The sequence below is a fragment of the Podarcis muralis genome, chromosome 2 (genome assembly GCF_964188315.1).
Source record: "Podarcis muralis chromosome 2, rPodMur119.hap1.1, whole genome shotgun sequence".
NCBI classification, from domain to species: domain Eukaryota; kingdom Metazoa; phylum Chordata; class Lepidosauria; order Squamata; family Lacertidae; genus Podarcis; species Podarcis muralis.
The window spans coordinates 79,441,895-79,464,511 of record NC_135656.1 but is presented as its reverse complement, the minus strand read 5'-3'; the positions used below and the strand labels follow the sequence as shown (position 1 = coordinate 79,464,511).

At 43.2% G+C, this 22,617-nt stretch overlaps 1 protein-coding gene and 1 long non-coding RNA gene across 5 annotated transcripts in view; one reads left to right on the top strand and one right to left on the bottom strand.

Annotated features, from left to right (window-relative positions):
- Positions 1-206: 206 nt before the first annotated feature.
- On the bottom strand, positions 207-16,666 carry LOC114591672 (uncharacterized). 2 transcript variants are annotated; one of them, XR_003705318.2, is made up of 3 exons: positions 9,429-16,666; positions 9,079-9,124; positions 207-1,703 (listed from the first exon to the last, which is right to left on the bottom strand). It is a non-coding gene; the product is annotated as an uncharacterized LOC114591672 (long non-coding RNA). The 2 variants fall into 2 exon arrangements; XR_003705317.2 differs by having other exon boundaries at positions 9,079-16,666.
- Positions 16,667-16,850: 184 nt separating this feature from the next.
- The window catches only part of PHF2 (PHD finger protein 2), a 122,576-nt gene continuing 116,809 nt past the window's right edge, over positions 16,851-22,617 (top strand). Inside the window, exon 1 of one of the 3 annotated variants that reach the window (XM_028718983.2) lies at positions 16,851-17,360. In XM_028718983.2, coding sequence (XP_028574816.2) covers positions 17,263-17,360 — 98 coding nt within the window. In that variant the 5' untranslated portion in view covers positions 16,851-17,262. Of the gene's footprint in view, positions 17,361-18,207; positions 19,292-22,617 lie in introns of those variants that run through there. The other 2 variants (XM_028718982.2, XM_028718984.2) reach the window with 2 other exon arrangements.

Here is a 22,617-nt window from a genome sequence, read left to right as displayed (position 1 = left end):
GTTTGGGCGGAATGGCAAATTATGGTTTGCCACAAACCATGAAATAACCCATTAAAGATGCAAGTCTATGCCCACGTACCCGAGGAAATTCCCAGTGAACAAAATAGGACTTCATTCCAATTAAACATGTAAAAGATCAGGATGTAAGCAGAATGCACAATGGAAGGTGGAGCAAGCAGTGAAGAACAGAACATCAGGCACTAAAATATGGTGTATTCATGCCATTTATTAAATTTATGTGACCACCTTTAAAAAAAATAGTCTCTGGATGGCTTACAAACAAGACAATATTAATCAATGAAAGACAGAAACAACTTTCCCTTATAACAGAGACAGTATAACCAGTTTAAAACTCATATTAAAAGCACACTAAGCCACAGGCTTGTCACGCACCCCTTAACCTAGCCTACTGCACTCAGGTGCACATGGGGACATTATCCTGTTGCCTGGATTGAAGTAAGATTCAACTTCTGGTCCAGTCTCTACATGGAAGGTGAGGTGGTGCTGCGATCTTGTCCTTTGCCTCAGGCGGCAAAATGTCTTGGGCAATTTTGAGCTTAATTCACCTTCCAAAATGTGATAAGTCAGTATTGATTGAATGACTAACATCAACAAGTGAATCACCAAATGCGGTCGTCATGGGGAGCCAGCACCACAAATGAAAAAAGCACGGCTGAGACATGAGGAATCGAAGAGCGATTAGGTGGCACTGTCTCTCAAGCCATTCATTCGCTAACCATTCACCAGCATTTGACTGCAGGAGGACAACAGTTGAGGCTGCTGACATTGTGACTGTCGTTATCAAAATTAGTTAAACACTTGTTCAGCAGGCTGCATCCTCTTGTCACTGATTGAGATTTTTCCTGCTGTCATTCATGCTCTGATAACATCTCATGTAGATTGCTTGCAATAGCAACAAAGAGTTTTGCGTCACCTTAAAGACTATCAATTTTTGTTATGCTATAAGGTTTCACAGACTACATTCCATTTTAGTTGGACGAACCACAGTTGACTCGTCCTTTCATGCCTGGATGCAGTGATATTTTTTTTGCCACAATAAATGAGCTTTATTTTTATTTTTCTGCACTTCTACAAAAAGATGGGCAGTGTTAAAAAAATCTTGCCTCTTGACCCTAAAGATTTGCCAGACATAAGATGGGAGGCTCTTGTCAAAGCTACCTCAGCTATTAGTGGAAGTTATGCTTACATTGTTGAAGCCCTGGGTTGTATTTACTGTGATGAAACTAAAAAAGGTGATAATAGACAATAGGCTAAAAAATTTTCTTTAGAAAATGGAAGAATTTGAATTCATTTTCATGCTTCATCTTTGGACACATTTGCTAGAACAATTTCATAAAGTTAGCAAGTCACTCAGAACTTCACAAATTTCATTTGAGCACATGTGCAAATATTTACAGTTCACTGTTACAGTTTGTATCAAACATTCGGGCTAATTTTGATGAAATTTAACAGCAAGCCAAATTTACTCTACCGGATGTAGGGTACAAAACTGTCAAAAGAATACAAAGAATAAAAAAATAAAAAATGATGAGACAGCACCCGAAACCTTGGACGAACTCTCTGCAAGAGACAAGTTTAGGGAAAATTCATTTATCCCTGTCATGGATGCTCTTGAAGCCAACCTAGACAGAGGAGCAACAGTGTACAGGAGTATAGCTGGCAATTTTTCATTTTTCGTGAACCTGCAAGCAACCAGAGAAGATATTCACAATGACGCTGAGATGTTGATGCATTCATAGGATGTTGACCTTAGTCTAGTTGATGAATTCTTGCACTTCCACCTGTACGTCAAAGAAGCTCACCCTGAAAAAGCAAATTTCAGCCACCTAGATATGTATCAAATAATATTCCAGGAGAAAATTTGGACAGCTGTTCCAAATGTGGAAACAATTATCAGATTGGTCCTTTGTTTAATGGTTACAAACTGTAATGGCAAAAGATAATTTTATAGACTAAAAAGGATAAAGAATGCTCTATGGTCAACAATGTGCTAGGATTGGTCATGTGATCTAAGCATTTCACGCATAGAAAATGATAAAACTGTGATTTACTGATTTTAATGATACAATTGATAAGTTTGCATCCAAAAGAGGTCAAAAGATATTGCTCTGACTTTCTATATAGTGTAATGTTATAACATAGCTTCGATTCCCCTATGAATGTTCTGTGTGGATATCTTCATTAATTCCATACTTTTGTAACCTTATTTAAGGCTATAAATTTATAAACAATCTTTTTGTCAATGCTAAAATTTCTGCAATGCTCTACGTTCATTGAGTAGGCAAAGAAGAGAACGGGGTTCTGTTTCTCGTGATCGTATGCTATTAAGTTAGCATACTCCCAGGGTCTCCTAGCCCAGGGCTTCCAATTGCTTTAAACCTGGGAGCTCTAGGTAGCAAAATGTAGTATTCTGGATCTCCTGGGTATCAGTGAGTAGAACTAAGGTTGGCATATTTCAAACAGTGAAAAACTGGACAGAAAAGTTGTTGATTTTTTTTTAGTTTTGCCCAAAGTTTTTGAGGGTTTTTTTGTTGCAAAATAATGCTATTTCTGAGCTATTTTTAATGGAAATTTGGCAAAAATGGCACTGCCAACATGGGCTGCCATACGTCCAGACATCTGTTGCTGACTGCACTATTCTAGATTTGTCCGGGAAATTCCAGATGTATGGCAACCCTAATAGAGCACCTTTTTACTAGCTATGGCTGGTGTAACAGCTGCAGCCATTCCTGGACAGAGGTAGGTGAGCCAAAGTGGTTCAGGCATTGGTAACACTCAATCACATTATCACAAAGCAATCTGTGTAGGGCTACCCTGAAAGCTGGTCTGGAAGCTGCAGCTGGTGCAAAAGGCAGCAGCCCAGCTATTTACCAAAGCTGGTTACTGATAACATGGTGGCACCTTTGCTGTAAAACCAGCACACACTCAATACGTTAGTGTTAGTTTATACATTCCTAAGCAAGTTGGGACCAGCCTACCCAAAGGGCCTCCTTTCTCCATATATTTTGGCCCATTACTTGAGATCTGCTGGAGAAGGATTGCTGACTTTCCTTTAGTAGTTCTCAACCTGTGGATCCCCAGGTGTTGTTGGACTACAACTCCCATCATCCCTGAGCTCTGGCCTTGCTAGCTAGGGGTGATGGGAGTTGTAGTCCCAAAACATCTGGGGACCCACAGGTTGAGAAAGGCTGCCAGGTGAGTTTAGAACATCTGTCTGGTGGCCACAGAGAACAGGGCACTCAGCGCAATAACACCTATATTGTGGAATCAGTTTCCCTTGTATATCATGGAACTTTGAAATGTCAGGCATAGCCCTATTGGCTTTAGCCCAAACGTAGCAGAGTTTTCCTGCACAGCGAAGAAGCTAGTTGCGGCAGTAATGACAAGTCAGCTAGACTCAGAATAACTATTTACAGGATTTATTAAAAGGAGAAAAATAAAACCAGCAGAGTTTCTGCATACAAATCAAAGCAAAATAAATCCTCTCTTTCTCTCTCTCAAAACCATACACAGCACTTCTACTCCTAACAACACCTCACATCAAACTGAGCTAGCAATCCCTTGATAACAGAGTTGAGTGCTGGTCGTTAACCAATCAGAGTGAGTAGTTTCTAGGTCAAGCAGACCTGGGCTTTCTGCCAAGAGTAAATTGACACCAGCCTGAGTTAATTGTGCGAAGCTAGAATCTGCAAGTTTCCCATGAGAACCAATTAACAGAAACTGAACACCCCCTCACAGATTCTGCTGAACAATTAACACCAAATACACCTATGTAGGAGATCATTTTTCCAGCAAACCTAAACCCTTGCACATTCGCTTGTTCTTTATCTTTGCCAATGGTTTAGTTAACACATCTGCTACATTTTCTTCACTTGATACATAAGTACAGGTGATTACATTGTCTTGTACACAGCAACGTACATTTTGGTATTTTACAGAGATATGTTTGGAACGCGATTTGAAACCCTCTGTTTTACTTAAGGTTATACAAGCTTGATTATCAATGTAAACTTGTACTGGTTCTCCACAATTTACATTTAAATCTGTTAACAAATGCTTGAAATCACCTCGTTGCACAATTCACTCAATGCGGCGTACTCTGATTCCGTTGATGACACACTTACAACGTCTTGCTTGTGCGACCGCCAGCTGATTAAAGCTCCACCGACCATTATGACCAGTCCTGTGACAGATTTTCTATCCGGCAAATTTCCCCAGTCACTATCACAGAAGCAACTCAACATTTCATCCTCTGAAGAATTTAATTGTAACATATAGCCAATTGTCTGTTTGAGATATCTCAGAACTTGTTTTACCCCTTTCCAGGCATTTAGTGTGGGCTTTGAGACCAATCTACTTAATATGCCTACTGCATAGCTAATATCAGGTCTGGACCACTGTGCTAGATACAATAAACTTCCAATTACAGAGTGATATACATCAGGATGTTCAAATTCAGGACTCTCATCTATATGAAGTGTTTTTATGAAACCTGGATCCATAGGCACCACTGCCCCTTTGCAATCCTGCATCCTGTATGTAGTCAGTAGTTGTTTAACTTTGTTCTGCTGACTAATTAGGCAGCTGCCATCTTGGGCCCAGCACACTTCCAACCCTAGATATGTCCTAACCGGGCCTAAGTCTTTCACTTTGAACTTACTGGACAATTGCTTGGCAAACCTTTTAGTTTGTTTATCTGTTTTGCAGGCATACAAAACATCATCTACATAAATCAGACAAAACTCTTGATCACTGCCTGTACCACGTACATAAACACAATTGTCAGCTGTACTCTGCTTGAAACCAAATGACACTAAGGCCTCATGGAAACATTTGTTCCAAGATCTTGCAGCCTGTTTGAGACCATATAGAGCTTTGTTTAATTTTAACACTCTATTGGAACCTGTCTCATAACCAGGCGGTTCGGCTAGATACAGGTCTTCTGATATTGATGCATGTAAATATGCAGTCTGGATATCAAAATGGTTTAACAGGAGTTTTCTCTTTGCTCCAAGCGTTAAAATCAGCCTTACACTGTCCCCCTTAGCAGTAGGGGAAAAAGTCTCGTCATAATCTTTTCCAGGCCTCTGAGAGTATCCTTGAGCAACTAAACGAGCTTTGTATTTGTACTCTCCTGTCACCAGAGGTTTAAGTTTGTACACCCACCTGCAGCCTACAATCTTTGCCCCCTCAGGCGCTGCTACTGGTGTAAAAACCTTGTGCTCATTCAGAGAGGACATCTCTTCCTCCATTGCCTGTTTCCAGCGCTCTGCCTCCTCTTTTGGTAACTTTAACACCTCCTGAAAACTCTTGGGTTCTGCACTTACACTAAACACATTTGCAGTATCTGGGGAAAAACGCACCGGAGGCACTCCTTTGTTTTGTCTTTTAGATCTTCTGGGAGAAAATTTTTCTTCTGACCCACTTTCCTCCTCAGAACTACGACCTCTCTTTTGTTGCTTAGCAACTGGTCTTTGGCTAACTCCACTTTCTTGAGAGCTCTTATCTGAACTTTCCTCCCCCTCAGACTCTGATTCTCTATGTCTACCTTCAGAGTCATGAAGCTCCTGGGAAGGTTCAAACCAAACCTCAGTATTGGCATGTAGTCTCTCCCAGCCACTATGTTCACAAAAACTGGCATTCCTGGAGATCACAATGCCATTTGTCCCTTCAGCAAAACGGAAACCTTTTCCCAGCTCCTGGTAACCCACAAACACTAACTGTTTGGTCTTAGGATCTCCCTTCTTCCTCATTTGTTTCGGAATTAATACCCAGGCTTTTGATCCAAACACATGGAAATGGTCAATTTTAGGTTTTTTCTGAAACAATTTAAAGTACGGGGTTGTACCTATTGTTTGATGAAAGAGCCTGTTTTGGAGATAACACGCGGTGAGCATGCTCTCCCCCCAATAAGACATGGGCAAATCAGCATCATCAAGCATGGCAAACATCATATCTTGTAAAGATCTGTTTTTTCGCTCTGCAACGCCATTCTCCTCTGGGGAAAAAACGTTCGTTTTTCTATGTCCAATGCCACGCTTTTGTAACCAATCTTTAAAGGCATTTGACATAAATTCGCCACCTCTGTCTGTCTGAATCCTTTTGAGTTTAATGGACAGAAATCTTTCCACAGATGCCACCCAGCCTTTAAACTTAGTGAACACGTCACCCTTATTCTTCATGGGAAAAACCCAAGAATAACGTGTGGCGTCATCCACAATTGTTAGTGAAAAACGCGATCCACCCCTGCTTACAGCAAATGGACCAATTACGTCCATGTGAACCAGCTGTAGCGGTGACTCACTAACTCTGTCACTTCTGGGGTAAGAGACTCTGTGGGTTTTAACCTTTTTACACACATTACAATCAAGGTACTTGTTACAACTCTTTAAATTACCCCCATCAGCCAATTCAGACATTTTTAGTACACTTTTCCAGCAAGCATGCCCCATTTTCCTATGCAATAAGTGCACACAGTTGTCATGTATAGCTTTGTTATTCACTGCAGGCTGAGATTTACTGACTACTGCTGCAACTTGAGATCCTGCTTTAAGCCAAAACAAGCCTCCCTCTGACTTAGCAGTGCCTAAAATCTCACCAGCCTTCTTAATAATGCAACTGTCTCCTTCAAAATGCACTTTAAACCCAGCTTTTAGCAAACAATCTACAGACATCAGATTGCTCCTTAATGACGGCACACAAAGTACATTTTGCAGGCATTCACGAAGACAAGGAACAAAAACTGCACCCCCCGAAATCACTTCGGAAGTACTTCCGTCTGCTAGAGCCACCTGGCTGCGCTGTGCTGAGTTCTTGGAAACAAACAATTCATCTGAATTTACGATGTGGCGAGATGCTCCCGAATCGACCACCCAGACCGCTTGTTTCTCATCAGCAATCTTGACCTCGCCGGTCACCAGCTGAGCCGACTGTTTTTGTTTGAAGAATTTCTTTTTTCGCTGCTGCTGATCTCGTCTCTGCTCCTGCACCGGCAACTGAGACTTGACCAACTCCGGACATTGTCGTTTTAGATGCGCTGAAGACCCACATCGGAAACAACGCCTAACAGCAAACGCTGACTCCTCACCGGTACGCTGCTTTTGTTTCACCTCTGGCACAGCATGAGAACTCCTTCCAAACCGCCCGCCTGTAGAAGCCTCTGCAGCCAACGACCTTTCTTGCCTCTTCTGCCATTCTTCAATCAAACGCCCAGTAACGTAACTGACTGATAAATCATGCTCCTGCATGCCTTCTAGAGACAAAACTAAATTATCCCAGCTTTCCGGGAGAGAACTCAAAATAATAGCCACCTTCTCCTGCTGGTCTAACGCACAGTCTCTTTCCTGTAGCGCAGTAAACTTTAACTGTAAACTGTGTAGGTGTTCCTGCATTGTAACCCCAGGCTGTAACATTGCCTTGTACAATGCCTTGCGAATGAACAGCTTGGAAACCGCTGTCTCACGCACATGGAGTTCTTTAAGTGCTTGCCACACACCTCTAGCTGTCTTGATTCCCCTCACATACGGCAACTGGGAATCTTCCAGCCCCAAGACAATTGTGGCCCTTGCTCTTTGGTCTTTATCGAGGTCTTCATCATCAGGCTTCGCAGGAAACTTACTCACCACTTGCCAGAGACGATCCCTCTGCAGCACTGCCTGCATGCGTTCCGACCACAGCAAGTAATTGGAGTCATTCAGACGCTCAAAAGCCATCTGAACTGGTTGTGAGGCCATCTTGAGAGCGATGTCCCTGGAACCCGGAACCAGCTACTCACGACCACCGAGAGAGAAAACAGGAACCACAGCACCCAGCACTCACACGCTGCAGCTGTTGTCCTTGTGTCCGCTGCGTCACCAGCTCACCACAGTCAGGAACCAGCCAGAGTCCATCTGCTGCACCAACAGGAACAACAACTTCTGGAACTACTGGAACCAACGCCGTTGATGCTGACACCACCGCAACTCAGGCTGGCAGCACAATGCCCATAACCTCATGGAACTTTGAAATGTCAGGCATAGCCCTATTGGCTTTAGCCCAAACGTAGCAGAGTTTTCCTGCACAGCGAAGAAGCTAGTTGCGGCAGTAATGACAAGTCAGCTAGACTCAGAATAACTATTTACAGGATTTATTAAAAGGAGAAAAATAAAACCAGCAGAGTTTCTGCATACAAATCAAAGCAAAATAAATCCTCTCTTTCTCTCTCTCAAAACCATACACAGCACTTCTACTCCTAACAACACCTCACATCAAACTGAGCTAGCAATCCCTTGATAACAGAGTTGAGTGCTGGTCGTTAACCAATCAGAGTGAGTAGTTTCTAGGTCAAGCAGACCTGGGCTTTCTGCCAAGAGTAAATTGACACCAGCCTGAGTTAATTGTGCGAAGCTAGAATCTGCAAGTTTCCCATGAGAACCAATTAACAGAAACTGAACAGTATACTGGGCAAGCATCCTTTGCCCCTAGTTTTAGAAACCAGCTTAAAACATGTTTTTTTCTATCATCCCCATCAATTTACTATGGTCAACAGACCAGAAATAAGACCAAAAATAAAACCATACAATGCAACATAATTTTAAGTACAGGGCAAAATACAAAATGAGGTATAATACAAATGCCACCAGCTCAGATATATGTATGAACAAGATGAGCAATGAACTAAGGAGCACTCCAAAAGATTTAATGTGTTTGCCTTCTCAATTGCTTTTGGGGAAGATATGGTGGGGCTTGTCCTCATCATGACCAGGGTGTGGAATCCATGGAACATGCTCTTTTATTTTATATTTTTTACACTGGAGCGTGTCAGAAAATGATACCCAAACTACCAGGAAGGTTAGCTCAGTGTTACAATAAAATACTTGCTGGGAGATAAAATCCCATTGGTAGTGGCCACATTTTTTATCAGTGGCTTTGAGAACAAGGAGGTAATCAACCGTCAGAGAAGGCAAACACATTAAATCTGTCCAGAGTAAAAGCCCTTTGATATTTAACTACCTACAATATAATTCATATTATTTGTAAAACAAGCAGCTAGCTGAAAAGTATCATCATAAGAAATACCTGAGGAACAAGATGAGCAGGTTGCATATATGCAAGTCAAAAGGTCCTGAAAATAAACAGACCACACATGGTTATTGCTTCACCAAAGCTAATGCAGAGGCAAATCCCAAATGGATAAGGAATGAGGGTTAGGGTTAGGGTTAGGGTTAGGGTTAGGGTTAGAGTTAGGGTTAGGGTTAGGGTTAGGGTTGCAACAAATAAAACTTTTTTATTTACATATGCATTTATGTACTTATGTATTAACTTATTTATTTACAAGCCACAGGGCTTTAATACATTTAATATTTAATACATAAAATAATACAATTGTTAAAGTACACAACAAATCGCTTTAAAAAACCCCTACTAACAGAAGCATCAGCAGTCAGGGCTTTCCTTCTTCAGGCAGGTCTCTCTTCATCTCCTTCTGTTTCATCACTTGATGAAAAAGATTTTTGTTAACTAGCCAGTTAACACAATAAAGAAATGGAACTCATTTATACAGAATACAGTAAGTTAAAAATTGTAATTGCTAACTGTACCATACCCTTTTTTCTTTACCTTTTCTCCACTGTTTTAAAAAACCTCCCCCCACTATATATGGGTTGCATTTAAATTTAACAAATAAATAAATAAGAAACGGGAGGCAGCTCTATGTACAAGGACCCCCCCACACACACATCTGAAAAGGCCCTTTCCTGGGTCCCCACACTTTGTGCCATATACATTTATTGTAACCACTGCAATAGCTATCATTAGGCACCGAAACAATCCTACAACATTTTTTTTTATTTACACAAGCTTACCTTGTGACCCAGTTTTATTTTCTTATATTTTAACTTTTGATTTTATATTGACTTTATATATACCACACTGATTTGGGGTTGCTGTTTTCTTAGTGTTATTGAAAAGTAGGGATAGGTAAGTACCATATTTTTTGCTCTATAAGACTCACTTTTTCCCTCCTGAAAAGTAAGGGGAAATGTGTGTGCGTCTTATGGAGGCTGCGCAGCTATCCCAGAAGCCAGAACAGCAAGTGGGATTGCTGCTTTCACTGCGTAGCAATCTCTCTTGCTGTTCTGACTTCTGAGATTCAGAATATTTTTTTTCTTGTTTTCCTCCTCCAAAAACTAGTTGCGTCTTGTGGTCTGGTGCAACTTATAGAGTGAAAAATACGGTAAATAAAGCCAACCTTCAGGTTGTAATGCTCTTGAAATGCTATGAAAACTAGAATTCTGTTCTAGCTGCAATATAGGCAACTAAATATGTTTTTTACACTTTCAGTTGTAAATATGTTTTCAGGTATTTCTATAGATGTATTATGTAACCACTACATGTGCATAGGTATATGTTTTGCAAAGTCACCCACCCCTCCTTACACTTATGTAATTGCTTGTCCTTATAACTATAGTTGTGAAAATACCCATATTACACTGAATAGGAATGCCTCTTTCTATCATGATTTGATTGCCTAACATTGGGCAGAAACATGTTAATAGGTGTAGACAAAAATAGTCACTAAATCAGTGGTTCTCAAACCAATTCCTTAGGCTCTTGGTGGACCACTTAATTTTTTTCTGCCTGTTGTAGCAATTGTAATGTAATGAGCTAGATCAGGGGTCAGCAAACTTTTGCAGCAGCGGGCCAGTCCCCTCAGACCTTGTGGGGGGCCCGGACTATATTTTGAAGGGGAAAAAATGAATGAATTCCTATGCCCCACAAATAACCCAGAGATGCATTTTAAATACAGTGGTACCTCGGGTTAAGTACTTAATTCGTTCCGGAGGTCTGTTCTTAACCTGAAACTGTTCTTAACTTGAAGCACCACTTTAGCTAATGGGGCCTCCCGCTGCCGCCGCGCCACCGAAGCACGATTTCTGTTCTCATCCTGAGGTAAAGTTCTTAACCCGAGGTACTATTTCTGGGTTAGTGGAGTCTATAACCTGAAGCGTCTGTAACCTGAAGCATATGTAACCCGAGGTACTACTGTAAAAGTGCACATTCTACTCATGTAAAAACACACTGATTCCTGGACCATCCGCGGGCCGGATTTAGGAGGTGATTGGGCCAGATCTGGCCCCCAGGCCTTAGTTTGCCTACCCATGAGCTAGATAGTATTATTTTTATTGTATTTTTATTGCTTCTTTCGGGCTGGCAGATTTCAAACAGTGAAAATCCAGACAGAAAAGTTGAGCTTTGCCTCTGACTACAGAATGACATATGGCAACCCTATCTTGACTTCTTCTTTTGTATTTTATTGTAGTACAATTTGAATTCCGTAGAATACTATAGAATTCAAATTGGAAGTGTTCTTCACAGACATGCAATGGTTTGTAGACCACTGATGCTCCACAGGCTATAATATGAGAACCCCTGTACTAGGGTTGCCATATTCCCAAAAGTTAAAATCCGGTTTCCCCAGACATTCCACCGATTCAGCAAAAATCCACCCAGATGCCATTTTCTGAGCGATTCCCGGATGTGTCCAGGAAAACCCAGATGTATAGCAGCCCTACCCTGCACCAGATCACAATTTAAATTTGAAATAGGGTACATCTATTACATTCCATAATAATTAAGTTCAGTTCAATTTATTGTGTCTAGTGAATAGCCATTGTACACATGAAAATAATAAGAAGAATATAGCTATGAATAGTAGCTGACATTTGTATTCCCTGACCTTTACAGAATAAATATTTTCTCATTCCCCCTTTAAGTTGTATTACACAAATTTGTAAAGCCTTTGAAATAAATTTGGATGTTCAATAGGATATATACCTCTCCACATCAGACAGCAAAAAACAGGTCTTTGCAAGAGACACTCTTCCCTTCTGCAATCTTAACAATGGATGGATGTAATTGTTTCTAAGATCATTATAAAAAGGGCATTGGAGGAGTACATGAGTTATGTCTTCTATAGACAGAGAGTTGCACGAGCAAACTCTATCCTTCTTAGGAACTCCTTTATGTCGGCCTGTCCAATCTGCTATCGCAAGGGCATTTAGTCTTGCCTGAGTAAAGGCTACTACTCTCATTTTAACATTTGGCAAATCTACCAGATATCTTGGCAGGGATGGATACAATGGAATACAAAAAGCATACAATTTGTTTGATTGGCAGATCTTGATCTCAGCAGTTTGTGATTGCATCTCAGTGTCTTTAAGCCTTTGGAGTATTAATTCTTTAGCTCTCTCAAAACTCTGTGCCACAAGAAAGGAGGCAGAGAGTCCCAACCTCATGGCAGCAGACTGCATTTCACGTTTCCATGAGTTTGGGGTCATGTCTTCCAAAAATGTCATGAAGGATTCTGATACATGCTTAAAAATAGTTTTTAACCAAAAAGGCAGAGCTAGACCTTGGCTTTAATGGGCATTACACCCAGTTGTGCATGGAGCTGTGCTATTTTTGTAGAGGTAGGGACTGGCAGTCTGCGCAAAAAAATAATTGCACCCTCTCCAGTGAGTCTAAATTGGTCATGGCCCACAGTGGTGTTCCATATAACAACTTTGGCAACACCCTGGTCTTATAAAGTTCTAAAGTGGGCTGCACCAAGTTGCCCCCTTTTGTATGGTGGAATCATAGTAGTCTATTTAAAGTTCTCCAGCTAATAGGGTACTTGATTGAACCTGTGCAGATCATTTTCCTGTCCACTGAAAGACCACATAGAGATACTTGAATGAGAATACTTGCTCCAGTGTATTTCCATCGAGCGACCAATTGTAAGTTTTCTTAGATTTGCCGAATATCATAACTTTTGTTTTTTGGTAATTTATAGTCAGATGCTCATTCTTGCAGTACAAGCTGAAAAATTAATAATAACAATGTGCTGCAATAAATGACAACTATCATTAAAAATAAGCCTTCCACATTCAGATGAAGTATAGCTTTATTACATTTATATCCTGCTTTTTCTCCAGGTGTCATGCCCCACTCCAGTTTATCTTCACAGCAATCTTGTGAGGTAGGGTCAGGCTAAGGAAGAGTCGCTCAGGGAACTTGAAGCAGAATGGAAATCAGGACCAGGGTCTTCCAAGTCTTAGCGCTCATTCACACGGAAGTTTAATGTGGATTTGAGACGGCTTGTGTCTCTTTTTCATTTATTCATTTAGTTAGCGGCTTCCACAATGACATCATCTTCCACAATGTCACCCAAGTAGCAGCCTGAGCTCCCCCCACCTCTAAATTCAGGTTTTCCTAATCGATGGATAACCCAATAAGGGGAAATATACCTATATATAACATTGCATGTCAACCAACTGTGGACATACTGAAGCACATTGAGAGGATGAGCATTTTTACATGTATGATGACATTTTGCTGGGTGCCATCTATTGCCGCACCCCAACCTGTCTTTTTCTACCGGTGGTTGCTGATTACATGTTCTTGGTAGTTTTGTTTTCAATAACAGCTATTTTGCACAGAACAGCTCTTACACAAATCAGCTGCATTAATAAACAAAAAACAAACAAAAAACTTACCCTATCAGGTACAGGAGATAGGAAAGGAAAAAGGAAAGGAAAGAAATGGCAGTCTGTCATTTGACTCCAAATCTTAGGCCTGGAGGACACACAATTTATTTATTAATTAATTTAACTGTGCAAATCTGGAATATTGGAAAGCTTGTGGTTTTTTTAAAAATATTTATATTTGCAGGCACCCACCAACACCTCAGGGACGCGGGTGGCGCTGTGGGTAAAACCTCAGCGCCTAGGACTTGCCGATCGCATGGTCGGCGGTTTGAATCCCCGCGGTGGGGTGAGCTCCCGTGTTTCCCCCAGCTCCTGCCCACCTAGCAGTTCGAAAGCACCCCTAAGTGCAAGTAGATAAATAGGTACCGCTTTATAGTGGGAAGGTGTTTCCGTGTGCTGCGCTGGTGCCGGCTCGCCAGAGCAGCTTCGTCACGCTGGCCACGTGACCTGGAAGTGTCTCCGGACAGCGCTGGCCCCCAGCCTCTTAAGTGAGATGAGCGCACAACCCTAGAGTAGGTCACGACTGGCCCGTACGGGCAGGGGTACCTTTACCTTTTTACCTTTACCAACACCTCAGGTTTCCTGACTTGAATGCAACATACACACCATTTTAGCTACACTTTTGTGCAAAATTTTTATACTGGAAACTTTATATTTCAATTTTTTTTAAATAGAAAAAAGATGCTGTCCACAATTTTTGTGCAGGTCCACAACTAGACCTCAGGTTTCCCAAACCTGTGGTGGGCAGGGAAGCACTAAGCGAAGGAAGGTGACAACTGCACACAGTTCAAATCCATCCCACCAACTATGGCCCACTAGTGTGGCTGGGAAACAGAGACAGAAATCACCTTCCTTCGCTTAGCGCTTCCCTGCCCACTGCAGGTTTGGGAAACCTGCTTGCACACAAATTGTGGACAGCATCTTTTGTTTTATTTTTAAAAGGCACACAAATGCACGCATGGAAAGAGCAAACAGCACATGCTTTAATTAATGCATCAATAGGAGTATAGCATCTAGATCAAGGGAAGTAATAGTGCCACTGTATTCTGCTCTGGTCAGACCTCACCTGGAGTACTGTGTCCAGTTCTGGGCACCACAGTTCAAGAAGGACACTGACAAACTGGAACGTGTCCAGAGGAGGGCAACCAAAATGGTCAAAGGCCTGGAAACGATGCCTTATGAGGAACGGCTAAGGGAGCTGGGCCTGTTTAGCTTGGAGAAGAGGAGGTTAAGGGGTGATATGATAGCCATGTTCAAATATATAAAAGGATGTCACATAGAGGAGGGAGAAAGGTTGTTTTCTGCTGCTCCAGAGAAGCGGACACGGAGCAATGGATCCAAACTACAAGAAAGAAGATTCCACCTAAACATTAGGAAGAACTTCCTGACAGTAAGAGCTGTTCGACAGTGGAATTTGCTGCCAAGGAGTGTGGTGGAGTCTCCGTCTTTGGAGGTCTTTAAGCAGAGGCTTGACAACCATATGTCAGGAGTGCTCTGATGGTGTTTCCTGCTTGGCAGGGGGTTGGACTCGATGGCCCTTGTGGTCTATTCCAACTCTATGATTCTATGAATTATATTCCTGGATATTGTGCAGGATTTGATATGTTGCCTAGCATGTATTGCTTGTATTAACTACCGTTATCTGTTACTATGTATTGCTTACGATTTGAACTGTAGCTCTATAACTGCTCTTAATTTTTCATACTGTCTGGACATTGTACTGTGTATTTACATTATATTGTTTATTATGTTCTGTGTTGTAAACAGTTGTGCAGTCTTTTGAGGAAGGTGGTATGCAAATTTTTCATAGTAATAATATTCTGAAGTTGGCACTCCAAACCTTCCCCAGGGCTGGCATGAGATAGCAGCAGGAGAACTCTCATTATGCCTCGATGGAGAGTTTCCCAAGGGCATGTAGATGTCCACTCTTGGGAGTCCACAGTGATGAGGTACATCTACCTGGAAGGATCAGGATCGTGCCCAATCTTGGAATTAAGGGAGGGGGGGCTTAGGACTCTCCCCTCCCATTCGCCCCTGCTGCAGAAAAATACCATAACCGTAATATAATCAAACATGTGGCTACAACAGCGAAGAGAATTAAAGCTGAAGTGCAAAAGAACACGTGATTTTTTTAAAAAATAAAATTTAAAAAAACTTTTGATCCGGAAACTTGTGACTGAATCGAAGGGGGCCTCCTGAAGAACAGAGCTGTTTACAGTAGTTACGACAGATTCTTTCTGAAATTTATCGCACGGGGAAAGTTCTTCAAATTTTTCAGCGTAAAAGCGAAGTCGTGGAGCGCCATACACCGGAAAGACAAGAACCGGAACCGCCACTTCCTCTGTTCGACTCTCCAGCTTTATTAACTTTTTTTTTATTTTTAAAACCAGGCTCGCACTTTCGGTTGTAAATGTACGTAGCCTTAGAAGAAGGCTGGGTCTGCTCCCCCGCCCGAGTTTATTCCTTTCAGCTCCCCCCACCCCATTTAATCTGTTGCAGAATCACTTGAAACAACAGGGCTGGGGTTAGGAGCTTTCTAGTTTGAACTCGGTCCCCCAAGTTCCTTTATCCGAGTTCCTTCCAGTCTTGGGCAGCCACGGGAAGCTAAAAACATTGTTTGTTTGTTTTTTTGGGGGGGGAGAGATCTACTGATTCCTTCACCTCACATTGGGTATAGATGCTGCTGTCCCCTTTCCAACCCACAAATTTTGGGGAAAGGGTTGACGAGAGCCTCCAATGTGCCGATAGTATTTTTTAAAGTTTCTGTAATATTTTTTAATTTTTTTAAAGACCCTTTCGCACTTACTCTCCTCCCCTTTCCGCGAGCTTTTTTCACCCACCCCGCTTCTAAATATCCCTCACTGAATCGTTTGTAATTTTTTAAAATCTCCCTCCTTCAATCGTCTCCGCTTTGCACGCCTCCCTGTTTATTTTCCAGCTCTGAGACTGGCTCTCTTCCTCTCCCCCTACCCGCTCTTTTTTTTTTTCTTTCTTCCCTTCAAAAAATAAAAAAAAAACACAACAATTTTGCACGGTGCCAAGCTTGGGAGTTTTCACATATTCGCCTCCCCTTTTCTGCAGCCTCCCTCCCCAGCCCCATCAGAGGAAATATTACAATGTTGCAAGCTGACGTAAGGACATTACAAGGAAAGGGCTACATTTCGGAGTGTTTATGAAAAGCCTCGGTACTGTACTGTCACCAGGGGGCATGCAATAGAATGCATTTCGTCCAACATTTGGAATAATGATCATTTAGCAACCACAACTACCAACACCACCAAAAAAAAAAAAAAAAATCGAGAGAGGGGGGGAAAAAGAGGGAGAGAGAGAGCTTCCAGTGCGCTTTGGAGTCCGCGCCAGACAGAGGAGCCATGCAGCCAAACTTTCGGGAACCCTTGGTTATTTTTCCTGACATTGCAAGCTCGCCCTTGAGGATCGCTTCTTGAAATCTCCGGGTTTTGTTTTGGCTTTTCTCTCGCCCCGATCCTGGGCGACCTCTCCCGCCGTCTCTAGGCCTGGCGGATCGGCTTCCCTTCGGCAACGGAGGAGAGGATCAGGAGAGGATCTACCTTAGCGGCGAGGAAGCTGCAGCGAGACGCCCTGCCTGCCTGCCTGCCCGCCCGCCTGCTCTGCCTGGGCTCTGCCTGCCTCTCTCTCTCTCCCTCCTCTCTCTCGCATACGCGCACGCAGAGCTCGCTTGCCTTGGGAGTCCAGTGTTGTTTTGAAGGGAGCTAACATGGCGACGGTGCCCGTCTATTGCATCTGTAGGCTGCCCTACGACGTAACCCGCTTCATGATCGAGTGCGACGCCTGCAAGGACTGGTTTCACGGCAGGTAACACAAAGCGATCGGGCCTCCCCCCCCCCCCTGCTCTGGGGCACACAGATCCCCCTCCTCTCGCTCGGGGGCCTTTCGCCTCTTCGGCTCGCTAGGGCACGAGAGAGCGAGAGCGAGCGAGAGATGGTGGCGGGGCTCGCAGGAGCTGCTGCTGCTGCTGCTCCTCCGTGCAGTTTTCCAACAGGCCTTTTTGGAGAAGAGGAGGAGGAGCCACTCTCCCCATTTCCCTCTCTTGTATTTTTTGTGTGTATGTGTGTGCGTTGTTTTGTTTTGTAAATTGTCGAGCCCGGGCGCACACAATGGGCTCCCCCCCTCCCCACATCGGGGCTCTAGTGTCAAGGGGCTGCGGGTGGCGGCGGCGGCGGCGGCACTAGCGGGGCGGGGGGGGAGAGAGCTATTGTCCTTTCCTCCGGGAGGGGAGGGCTTGGCTGGCTGCTAGCTGAGGAAGGGGTTTTTATTATTGAGGTTATTTTGTTCCTCGCTCGCCGCCAGCCCTGTGGGGGTCTTCATGGGCGGGTGGCCGAGGCGAAGATTTAAAGCTCGGTGCCCGCTCTCACTTTCTCCAGAGAAGGCATGGAGAGCGCGCGAGAGGGCTATGAGGGCGGCGGGGGGGGGGGGGCGCGGACGGTGAAAGCGCTTCCACACGACGTCTGGCCAAGGAGGAAGGGTCCCTACGGGGCGGGCGGGAGCTCCTAGGTCTATGAACCGGGCGGGGTGTGTGTGTGTGTTGGGGGGCGGGAGTCCGGCTTGTTGGCGAGCCCGCTCTCCCGCGCTGTCGGCGGCCCCGCCGCCTCGCGTCTTCCTGAGGGAAGGAGGGGCGGCCGGGGCTGGGGGTGTTTCCTCACACGCGGGCGAGAGAGGGCGAGCGGTGGCGGGGGTCCCGAGCGAGGCGGCTGAGGGAGAGAGAACGAGCCCGCGCTGCTGGGCTGGGCTTCCCCCGGGAGAGGAGCGGCCAGGCGGGCCAGTGTGGACTCGGGCGCAGCCAAGGAAGGGAATCCCCGGCCGCGCGGGCTGCAGAAGCCCAGAGCTGCTGGCGCCACTTTTGCTTGGGCGCGGAAGGAGCGAGCGAAACGCCAGGAGGACCCCTCTCACCCTCCAAAGAGAGAGAGGCCGGGGGTGGCAGCAGGAGGAGAGACGCTTCCTCTCCTCGGCGCCCGGAGGTAGCGCCGCGCTGGGCAGGCGCCCACAGCGGCTGCCACGTCCTCCTCCTGCACTTCGGGTGCCCCTCTTCTGCCTCCCCTCACTTCTTCTTTTAAAACATTCCATTTTAAGGGGTGGGAAATGGAACTGCCTCCTTGAAACACGCACACATACACCCCCCCCACCCCCCGCCGCGGGCGGGATCCGCAGGAAAAGGACTGGGGTTGACTGCCGTTCTCTGGGATGGTGGTGGCAGCTTTGGCTGCGTCTCCTCAGCTACACGGAGATCGTTTCAATTCTCCCCGTCCTCGGTTGTTGTGGAATCTGAGACAATGTAACGCGCAGGTTGAACGGGGCGGGGGGGGGGGCTGGAAACTTCCCCGGCCACCCGCTCCTATCTCTATCCATTTATCTGATATGTCAAGGGCGAGGGTGAAGAGCCCTCCCTCGCTCCCCCTTCCGCGGTGCTTCTTGTCTGCAATTGTCACTCCACGCCGAGTCGTCCTGATTGCCTGATGGCAGAGCGGATGGTCCTGATCTTTGTGTCTCTCGGTGGAGGGTTTGTGTGGCAGGAGGCGGGAGGCAGGCGCGCCGTCCATAAATAAATAAAGAATGAAATAAATGGGAGCTGCAGGCAGGAGGGGGGAAAGACTTCAGCCAGATTCCCTCGGAGGTCAGTCTTCTCTTTGGGAGGATGGCGGGGAGAAACAAATCTTGTGGATATTACCTGAAGAATGCCTCAGATGGAAGCGAACGCCATTGAAATGTCTTGGGCTTCCTTGCTGTGGGTATGAGCTGCCAAAATCAAGCAATGGTTTTTTTGCTTTTTAAATAATTGTTCTCACGTGCTGCTCTGTCTCATGCAGATCCGCAGGACTTGAAAATGTTTAATGTTGTCTGGGTTGTTTAAGCTCCGGGTAGGAATTTCGCAGCCTGAGTATGTCAAGGCTTCTGACTGGTTATTTTCCTTCTGACTTGCTGCTCTTGTGAAACTGAACTTGCAACTTGGTTCCTGACGGCAGCAGAGAAGGCATTAAAGACAGGTCGGTCCTCTTGCTTACTCAGGTTCAAGGGCAAGGGGAATTGCCTCCCCACTGGGGAATACAGAAGTTTGCTCTAAAGTAACAGTTAAGGACCAGTTAGGACAACTTTGCGATTGCTTTCTTGATGTTGCCTTTTGTTTTTTTAATTGGCTGTATTAATTTATCTGTCTTATGTTTTTGTCAAGCACTGTGTGCTGTGAATTGTGAAAAGGCCACTGCTGTAGAAATAAGTATATCACTGTCAACAGAAAACTGATAAGAGGGAAGAACTTGATATGATCGACGTTGGAGCTCATTTAATAGTTAGAAAGCGGTTGTGGGGTAGTGGTTGGCATGTCTGAGATGGAGGGGGGAAACCCAAGTTCAAATCCTTTCCCACTAGCTCAATGGGACAGTCACAATCTTACTCAAAAAATGATAACTGTTATATGTGTAACAGTTATCAGGAGTATGTGTAAATGTTTACATACATGTAAATGTTTGCATAAGTTTAAGGTATAAATATGCTGTGGTTAAAGGTATGGCATTTGTTTGGTCAGGATGATTTTTTTGTTTTTGTCATTATTTTACTTGCCTACATTTATCCTCCCCCCCCCCCCTTGCACTCAAGGTAGCAACAATGAGATACAAAAATACAATGCAAACAAATGCATTTTTCCTCCTGAGAAAATCTGTTCCTTCTTATGTATGGTGCATTTTCCCTGCTTTACAAAGATAAACAAATCTGGCTTATCCGTTTGGAGGCTGATTATGCAATTGCAAGATGAAAACCTTGAACGAACAGTAGGGCATCAAGGCCAGTGATTGTTACTTGGTGACAACATGCAAGTGAGCCTTCTATCAGTGATAGCAGCAGCCTTACAAAATTACTTGAGGTAATTTGTGAGGGAGGGACAGTAAAGACCTTCAAATGCTTCTTAAAAATTTGAATGTATCCAGCTTTTCTGGTTTCTTACTCTTTATTTTAATTTTATTTATATTAGTACTGTTCTATTTTATTTGCAATATATGGTGGTGTTGTGTTTTTGGCTCAGTTTCTTCTAGTTTTTGATAGACTTTATTAAAAGTTGTATTTTTATGTAAACTGCTGACAGATTTCATTAAGTGACATAACACGTGTGAGTATGGCCTAGTATGTGACTCACTTTTATATTGTGTCCATGATATAATGTTTGGTGCTCTCTTCTTGCCATCCATATACATACATACAGAACGTATAAGAATATGTGTGATGGAGAAGACATAAGATGGTCTTCTGCCCAATCCCATCACAAATAGAGGAATGTAGGGGAGTGTTTGCGTGAACCAGTCCCAGGTTACCTGTACAAAAATGGGGTCTGTTCCCATCAATGTTAATGTCTACTTACTTTACTTTGCTTCCCTTATACTTGTGTGGGCCTATAATGGCATGTATTTGGATAGATAAGCAGAAAATAAATGTGCATGTCCATCCTAAACAAGCCTTGTGTGGAAGAAGACTGAGAAATGAATGACTGGGTAGGATATACAGTATAAATAAATATGAAGGAAATTGTGAGGTGGTAGATGTTTTCCCCCTTGTGTTTAACTGAAAATCATAAAGATATTAAATAAAAACAACGATGGGATGTTGTTATAGCTCTCTCAACTTATCATAGGAAGCTGCCAGGATAATACTCTGAACACAGGAAGTTGTAAAACCTAATCTGAAGACAAAAAGCTGATGCAATGAAATTTTCTCCAGAGAAAATAATGATATTCTTTTCAGTAGTTATTCATTAGTTGCTAACATCAAAATTGTGTGTGCGTGTAAGAAAAAAGTGACATACAATTATAACTAATCTAACTGATGAATGAAAAACTTGTTTGAAAGTATACTTGATTATAGGTTTTCAAAATGTATTCTTCACATGATCTGCAAGTGAATTCAGCGTTCTGTTTACATTCATTCTGAAAATACTGTTTGATTTGTTGCTATATGCATATATATTTTAAGCTTTGCTTGTTAATAGACTTCATAAATAGACTTCATAATAGACTTCATATCAAGGTTGAAGTGTGAACATCATAGTGTCAGACAAATACAAAGGGAAAATTGTGTAGACTTTTAGGACACACAATTCACAGCCTGTGGATTTGTGATCTTAGTACTTGTAAACGAAGAGGTTCTTGTCTGTCTCAGGATGTTGGTCAGGAAAGGTGAAAAGCCACTTGAAAAAATCAATAAAATTTTAGAAAATTTCAAATAATCTATCCTTTGGCATTTCCAATTTACCAGTTTGAACAAATTAAAATCTTCCAATTTTGATGGAACATTTCTTTACCAGGTTATGTCAGAACAGTCCATGGCATTTAGTTTTATATTTTGGTTTAATACTGGTTTGCAGAGCTGAAATCAGTTTGTCAGCACCCAACTGAACCCCCAAATAACCAATGTAGATTCCGGGTTCAAGGGTCTGTCAATTTTGTAGCAGTTTAATATGACTAAGTCTGATTGAAAGCAATAGGTTTTGAAGTTACGCACATGGTCAGTTTGTTTTATTTCCATATCTCTTGCATCCTTTCAGAATTTTGTCCATATATCAAATGTTTATTCAGCAACCCTTAGCATGGTAGACTGATGTACAATAATGAAGAACATGCACTCTTCAATAGGTAATTCATTCTTGACTCAGCATGACTGATGACTAAATATTCATTGATTTTCAGAAACTTCTAAGTGCGCACATGTTCTTAAAAACAAAAAGAGAGAGTATTACATTCATTAGAAAAATGTAACATGTAGATGTGGTAGCTCCAATGCCCAGCTGGCTCTCCTTTGTCTATGAGAAGTCTCCCATTCACTTCCAAGGGAGGAGAAATGCTGCATTTGCAGTAAATCTTCAGTGAAAGGGTTTCCCTGTTTGCAGAAATGCTCCAGTTTTGCATAAGGATGGATATGGGTTTCTGGATTGGGAAATAAGACAATTGTTTCCGATGAGTTAGGGCAGGTCTACACTTAGGGCAGACAATTTGTTCAGTAATGAGAGTTCCTTCTGCACAATCCACAGGCCTTGTAAGGATGTTTAAAAATGTATGTATCTCACATTTTT